The 7745-nt window shown below is 55.5% G+C and overlaps 1 protein-coding gene across 2 annotated transcripts in view; it reads left to right on the top strand.

The window, feature by feature from the left end:
* Positions 1-7745, top strand: part of LOC113978683 (nuclear respiratory factor 1-like) — a 17900-nt gene that overhangs the window by 2540 nt on the left and 7615 nt on the right. The window contains exon 2 of one of the 2 annotated variants that reach the window (XM_027705814.1): positions 5625-5681. The exons of the other annotated variant lie outside the window; for it this stretch is intronic. Within the exon in view, the coding sequence (XP_027561615.1) occupies positions 5625-5681 (57 nt within the window). The remainder of the gene's footprint in view (positions 1-5624; positions 5682-7745) is intronic. 2 annotated transcript variants of the gene reach the window in all.

Here is a 7745-nt window from a genome sequence, read left to right as displayed (position 1 = left end):
AACCTGGATCAGGGGGTTCCTAACCCTGGATCAGAAGATTCCTAACCCTGGATCAGAGGATTCCTAACCCAACCTGGATCAGAGGATTCCTAACCTGGATCAGGGGATTCCTAACCCTGGATCAGGGGATTCCTAACCCTGGATCAGAGGATTCCTAACCCAACCTGGATCAGAGGACTCCTAACCTGGATCGGAGCTCAACCAGCAGAGCTTCTCCATGGGGTCCAAACAGGGTCATGGAGCTCCTGGCAGGACCAAGGCTGGGGAAAGCAGCTTTTCCCTGGACACAATTCCTGTGCTGGGAGAGCTCCGTGTGGAGCTGAGCCTTCACACCCAGGGCTGTTGAACTGGGTGGGTGGAAGATTAAGCTGGGACTGAACCCAGGCTCTGCTTTGCTGCTCCTTCCTCGGTGCTCCCGGGGTGGAGCTCCCGTGGGATGGACTCTGCCTGCAGGGACAACTTATTCCAACTTGTGTTCAGCTTTTTCAGCCCACCTCTGGAAGAATTCCCAACTCACCCAAGGACAGCTCCACCCTGCTGGCACAGCCTCTGCTGATCCTGCTGCTCCAGGCAGTCCCAAAGGACAGGTCCCAGCTCACTTTTCCCGGGAGCCGCTTCCCGGAGTGGAGCAAAATTTGTGCCTCGAGTTTAGGGCATCCTTCCTTCAGCTGATCCCACGTGAACCCCTCGCTGCCAGGGGTGAGGACGGGGAGTGGTCCCTGCTGGGGGGCAGCTGGAGCATCTTCCAGGGCACATCTTGCCCTGCTCAGGGAAGCAGCATCCCCTGCTCCCCACCCCAAAGCTGGGGGGGTGTCACTGCTCTTCCCTCCCTGTGCTGGGCCCCTTTTGCCCCTTGAACCATTCCAGGGGCTCTGGGAATCGTGGGAGCAGCCTGTGATTCCACACTGAATCGGGGCAGATGGAGAGGGGCTTCCTAATCCCCCCCTTCCCCTGCCACCCCCCACATGGGGCAGGGCTGGGCTGCAACCTGCTGCTCCATCCCAGCAGGACCTCCTTCCCAAATTCCCTGCCAGCCCTCCCTGTGCCCACGGGCCAGGCTGGACCTGCCCACCCTCACCCTGGGGAGCTGTGGGAGATGGTGCCTGTCTGGAGTGGCTGGAGGCTCCAGAGGCTCCTCTGCCCCTGGGGGCAGTTTCAGAGCTCCAGGCCCTTCATGGTTGTGGGTGGGTGGGTGGGTGGAGGGCGCAACCCGATCCAAATGGGAAGCTGGCTGGAATCCCAGCGAGCTGTTCTGGCTGTGGGAGGCATCCTAGGAAGTGAGGTGGGCTTTGGGAACTCCCTCCCCACCCCCGGGCACCCACTGGAAGGACAAACTCCCTTTCTGGGAGTTGGGGCTCCTCCCCCCCTGCAGCTGCCCCGTGCTCGGAGCTTTTTCTGCCTCTCGCTCTCGTGTTTTAGACCAAAGTTTCCTCTCTGTGGTTTCTGTTCTCCCTCACTCCCTGCTCCCCTTTGGACTGGGCATTCCCACTTCCTGGACATCTCCAGACTGCTCAGGGTTTGCTTCCTTTGCCTTTGGAAGTGCTCAGCCCCTCTTTCCAAGCTGCTTCTCCCGCAGGGTCCGACCTCCTCAGTTCCTCTGTTGCACATCCAGAGGATCCCTCTGTGCCTGGATTCATCCTCTTTGTTGGATCCCCGCAGCAGGGGCTGATTTTAAAGCCTAAAAGCACCACCCCATCTGTCTTGTGCCTCAGGGGCACAATGAAGAGCCCTGTCCTGCCTCCTCAGAGCTGGAACCTTGTCCTTGCCCACCAGCCCTGGTGACAATGGACGGGTTTAATTCATTTTCCTGAGTGGGCTCCACTGAACTTTCAGATTCCCGCTTTTCCAGGTGAAACTCCTTCCTCTTCACCATCAGGTTTAGGGTTTGGAGAGGACATTTCTTGCCACGGGGTCGATCTGTGTGTGATTTGAGGTCGTGCAGGAGGCGCAGCTCCCCCTTGGCGTCCCCTCGGCTGGTGGCACTTGGGTGGCAAGGGAAGCTAAACCTGGCACTGCAGGGGCTTTTTCCAGCTTCCAGCACTTCGACTGGAGCCTGGGGAATGGACACCACGAGGTTGAACACTGGGACATCCCTCCCTGGTGGTAGCTGGGCAAAGGGCTGGGAGGCAAAACCGCCTTTCCGTGCCCTCTCCGGCGAGTCGGGATCGCTCTTCCCACTGCCCGGGGCATCCCTTTGGGAAGGAGCTGCCAGGGCTGCCTTTGTCCCTGCAGGCCCCTGTCTCCCAGTGACCTTCTCAGCCCGTGGAGACAGCTTGGCTTTGCTGCAAAGCAGCTCATGTGACAGGGGTAATCCGCAGCCGGTAAACAGCTGGGCGGGAGGATCCCGGGGAATCGCCCTATTTTTCCCTGCTCTGCGGAGCCAGGCCCGGAGCAGGAGGGCGGCTCCTGCTCCCTGGGAATGGCTGCTGTCGGTTTGGCTGCAGGGATCCACCCGCTGATGGCTTTGGAGCCTCAGGAGCCGGGGCAGGGGCACCACTCACTTCCACGAGGTGCTTCCATGGAGCTCCCAAACAGGTTCCAAGAATCACAAAAAGCCATTTTTCCTCGAGTACTTTCCCTCTGAATTTTTCCCTAAACCAGGTGTGGCATTTCTGAGCCTAAATTTGACTTTTTCTTCGCGCCCTCCATGTCTTTGGGCTTCATTTATTCCCTCACAGCTGTACAAATTCCTCTCTGGGTCACGCTCCCGGATATCCCACCCCTCCTGCTCCAGGGACACTCGATGGACATCCTCCCTTCCCATGGGAAGTTCAGCTGTGCCCTGGAGAGGACACAGGCTCCGAGAAGGGAATGGCTGAGGGAGCACTGCCTTGGAACTGGCTTTAAATTAACCATGGTGTTATTAATTATTATTCCCATACCTTACAGATCATGGAAAACTCTTCATGCCTGTGGGTTTTCCTCCTGGTTGCCACAGATCCCTGAACTCCCCCACGATTTTAACCTTCAGAGCCTCCCAGGGGAAGGTCAGTGAGGGGGTTTTGGTGCTGCCAACCCCAGGGGCTGATGACAGGTCAGAGCAGGCAGTGCCAGCCCCAGATCCAGGTCCCTGCACCCCACAGGAATGCTGTTTCCCTCATTTCCCTGCAGGAACGAGGTGCCTTTGATCAGGTGGGCAGAGGTTGCTCTGCAGCCACCTAATCCCGGGGTTTCTCTCCCAGGAACCCCCCAGCAGTGTGGCTGTGGCTGCAGTTGAGTTGTCCAACCACTGAGACAATCCCTCATTCCGTGCAACCCCGGCCTTCCAGAGGGACCATCTGTTATCCCTGTGCCTGGGACACATTTGGATGGGAGGCCTGGCGGTGAAAGGCTCTCTTGCTATTCCCCTGAGCCAGCTGATCTCTTCCCTTCCACCCCTTCCCATCAGGAAAGGGGAAAAAAAAACCCCAGCTTTGTTCTCCCAGGCATTAGGGGATTTAATTGGCGTGTGCACGGTGGGAGCGCCGCGTGTCACGGAGAACACGGAGCTAATGGAAGTGGAGCTTTATTGCTGGCAGAAATATGGGATGTGCAGCTCCTTTGAAGTCCCAGGGATCAGCAGCTCCTGGAGGGGGGGGTTGTGTTTGATCCCAGCCCTCAGGGAGTTTGGAAGTGGTCGTTTCCTGCTCCTCCGACCCCACGGATGCGCCGCTGCATCTCCTCGGGAGGTTCCTGGGGTGTTTTCCTTGCGGAAAAAAAAATGTCTGGGTTGCTCTTCCGAGTAGGAATGGAGTGTTGAGAGGTTTGGAGTGCTGTGGGAAGGTAACCAGGCTGGGATTTGGCCGGGTTTTAGGGTTTGTGTGTGTTCTCTGCTGTCAGAGATGGGCTCTGGCACTGCTGGAGCTGCGGTCGGAGCCGGAGCGTTCCCCCAGCCAGCAAGGGCAGCTCTGGCCTCAGGATGATCCTCTGCAGCCACCACAGCTCCTTCCCCTCTCAGGAAGCAATTCCAGCCCGTTCTGCCCTGCCCTGGGAAGCGACAGGAAAAGCTGCTGTTGCCTTTTGCAGCCCCTTGACTCTCCTCACGGATTTTATCCCACGTGGGTCCACAAATCTCCCCTCTGTGGGGTGAGACCCACGGGGACAGGACACCTGGAAAACCCCTGCTGAACCCCAGCATTCCAAACTGCCACCACAAAAATCAGGGCAAAGGAACTCATCCCTCTCCCTGCCCCATCCCGGCCTTCTCCTGGCATTCCAAGAGTCTTCCAACCGCCCGTCCCGCGTGGCTCAGGGATCTGTGCACAAATCCTGGGCCTTCAGCCACCAGCCCAGAGCCCAAACTTCTTCCTTTTTAGCAACATGTGCAGAGCTGAGAAGGGAGGAATCTGCCAGAGGCAGCAGCATTCCAGGAATGAGTGTTCCCAGGAGAGAGAGAGAGAGAGAGAGAGGTGGGAACCCATCCCCGCTGCCGGTGGGGTGAGCAAACAGGAGGAATGTGGAGTGTAAAAACCTGCTCTTTGCAGAGCCTGAGCCGTGTTTTCCCTGTGATTTATGGCTGAGGACGGGGCAGGTGCCAAACAGGTCCCTTGTCCCATAAAAGAGGGGCTGCAGACCCCAAAAAAAAGAGGAGGCCGCCGCTGCCTCAAGGGGTCTGTGTGGCAGGGATGCTTTTGGAGCTGGATTTGAGGGATGTGCTTCGAGGAGGAGGGAAAAAGGACCCTTGGGGGCCACATCCAGCCCTTTTTTCCCCTGTGGAATAAAGGGGACTTACCTCCTGGTGGCTGGAGCAGCACCCAGTCCGGCACACGCACCGGAGCCTGCAGGGAAAAGCTTGGAGAGCCTTCCCAAGGGATCCTCCAGCTCCAGGAGCTGTGCTGGGAATTCCTCACCTCTGGGTGGGTTAAGAATTCCCTGGAGGAGAGGCACCAGCGGGACACTGGGGGAAGAGAACCCGTCGGTGGGTGGCTGTGAATGTGCCCTGTGTTGTGGTTCCTGCGGAACCAGGCAGGAAAACGCTGGGAAAATGGGCTTTTAGCTGGAGCCAGGGCCTATCTGGTTACGGATTGCCTTCCTCCAGGACAATGCCTGCTTTATCTCCCCGTGCTGAGAGCTCTGCAGTGCCTGCTCATGTCCCTGTTCACATGGGATCCGTCGGCTCCGCACCAGATCCCGGCCCCCCCGGAGCCCTAAAATCCATGGAGCTCCTTCCAGGGCCTGGATTTCGGGAACTTTCCAGCCTTGTACACCTGAGATGCAGGGAAATCCCACCTTTGGCAGCTTTTCATTCAGTCTCTCATCCCTCTGCTCTGGGAATTACAAAGAGTTTTGTTGGAAGTGGCTGGAGCTGCTCCGGAGGGGGGGGATTTTTACTCCTCTCATTTCTGGGCCTCTCTGGGCCAATTAAGTAATTAATTTAAATATATCCAAAATGCAGCACAAATACCTTATTTTTACCTCCCACTTCCCCTCCTGTTTGCACACACAGTGTTCTGTGTGGAGCCAGGAATATTTCAGTTACTCTGCCTTATTTTGGGGTGTCACTCGTGTGTGAATTTTCCCCTCATATGTGAGGGGAATTTTGGAATTCCCCCAAAAGGGTGGGATTTCCTCTGAATACATTAATTACCCCCCTGCTGGGGGGTATTTTGCCCCTTTTCTCAGCCTTTTCCACGTTTTATTGTCAGGCATCCTAACAGCAGACTGCTCAGGTTGCAAGTGGAGCCTGGCAGAGTGTCCCTCAGGTGAGTGGATTTTTGTGGTGGCACTTTTGGAATGTTGGGGTTCAGCTGGTGGTGCCCACTTGTCACCCTCAGGTTCCTCACCTCGTGGTGCTTCTTGGGGCTAAAGGGGCTTTATCTACCTCATATATATATATATATATTTTTATCTATATTTTTGCTGTGCCTGGGCAGTGTTTGGGGTGGGATCCCAGCAGCCCTGGAGCAGAATCCCAGAGGATGCAGTGGGATGTCACAGCACAGGAGGGGAGGTGGATCCCAGGGCTCTTGTCTGTCATTCCCTGACCTTCTGCCACCTGAAGGCCGCCAACTTTTGGACCCCAGACACACCTTTTGTCCTTTGACATCCCTCTCTTATTCCCTTTCCACGCTTTTTGTAGTCTCCAGGGTGCCCAGAGTGTTGTTCCTGCAGGAGCTTCACTAAAATATGCGATATTTCAGTGCTTAATAACAATTAAATATCAATTAATTACAATAACAAAGCAATTAATTACAATTACAAAAGGCAATGATAATTTACCAAAAATTAAATTAATTCTTTATTTTCCAATGGGCTCCTGTCACCCAAGTGATGCAACACTCGGGCAGTCCCTGCCCTCCTTCCCCCCCTTTAATTAAACCACGTAGGAAATACAACAAGTGGTTTAAAAAGTGGGATGAGAATCAGCCTCAACAGGCAATTTTCCCCCTGGAAAATGGGGATGTAAAAGCAGGACAGGGAAGCTGGGATTTATGGAAAAGCACAGGATTTATGGAAAAGCAGGGGATTTATGGAAAAGGGATCCTTGTTAGGTGGTCGTTCAGAATCCCAGTCAGGTTTAACACTTGGTTTTTGAGAAGAGGAGCAAACTTAATTTATTCTCAGGTGTTCCTTATCCCTAATTCCTGAGGAGCTGGGCGTGGACAACCCCTGTCTGCTCCTGTAATGGTTTGAGAGCCCCAAAATCCAATTCCCCAGTCCAAGCCCCCAGTGTGAGAGGGGTTTTCCAGACACGAACACAAGACTCAATATGGGGGGAAAGGGAATTATATAACAAACACTGTACAAATAAATATTAGAATACATCATATGCAATCTTAACTATCTCTGCCGTGATAAATCAGTATTTACAATGGAATGGATCAATCTCTTCTCCCTCCAATAAAAAGTCCAGAAGGGAAAAGGAAAGATCCTTCCCACTCTCACACTGGGCTGAGATGTGGGAGGGGGGGCTTGGACTCGGGAATTGGATTTTGGGGCTCTCAAACCATTACAGCTCCATAAGTTTCACTGCCAGGGAACAGCTTGTGAGGGAAGCAGATCCTGGGGGGGGGTTATTTTTATTTTTATTTATTTTTATCCGCGTTTCCTGCGTGGAGGCTGGACCAGGACGGGCCCTTAATAATCCTCTCAGGTGTGCCCTGTGCTCCTGAGCAAAGCCAGCTCATCACGGGGGCTTAGGGGGGGTTATCCACTAAGCTTCCAGCCCTGGAGCCCGGGGACAAGCTCCCTCTGCACAGGTGGACACGTTCCTGGGGCCTTTCATGGAATCACAGAACCAGCCGGGGTGGAAAGGACCTCCGAGATCATCCAGCCCAACCCTTGATCCAACCCCGCCGTGGTTCCCAGCCCATGGCACTGATGCCACATCCAGTCTGTCCTTAAACACCTCCAGGGATGGAGAATCCACCCCCTCCCTGGGCAGCCCATTCCAGTGGCTGAGCACCCTCTCTGGAAAGAAATTCTTCCTGATATCCAACCTAAACCTCCCCTGGCACAGCTGAAGACCCTGAGCCCTCTTGTCTTGCTGATCATTTCCTAGGAAAAGAGACCAACCCCCCCCCGGCTCCCCCCTCCTGTCAGGGAGTTGCAGAGAGTGAGGAGGTCTCCCCTGAGCCTCCTCCTCTCCAGGCTGAGCCCCCCCAGCTCCCTCAGCCTCTCCTCACAGCACTTGTGCTCCAGTCCCTTCCCCAGCCTCGCTGCTCTTCTCTGCCCCTGCTCCAGCCCCTCCAGGGCCTTCCTGAGCTCAGGGCCCAGAGCTGGACACAGCACTCCAGGGGTGGCCTCACCAGCGCCCAGCCCAGGGC

Source organism: Neopelma chrysocephalum, unplaced genomic scaffold (assembly GCF_003984885.1).
Source record: "Neopelma chrysocephalum unplaced genomic scaffold, ASM398488v2 Primary Assembly neopelma1_353, whole genome shotgun sequence".
Lineage (NCBI taxonomy): Eukaryota > Metazoa > Chordata > Aves > Passeriformes > Pipridae > Neopelma > Neopelma chrysocephalum.
Note: the sequence above shows the minus strand (reverse complement) of the source record. Positions and strands in the feature narration are given on the sequence as shown.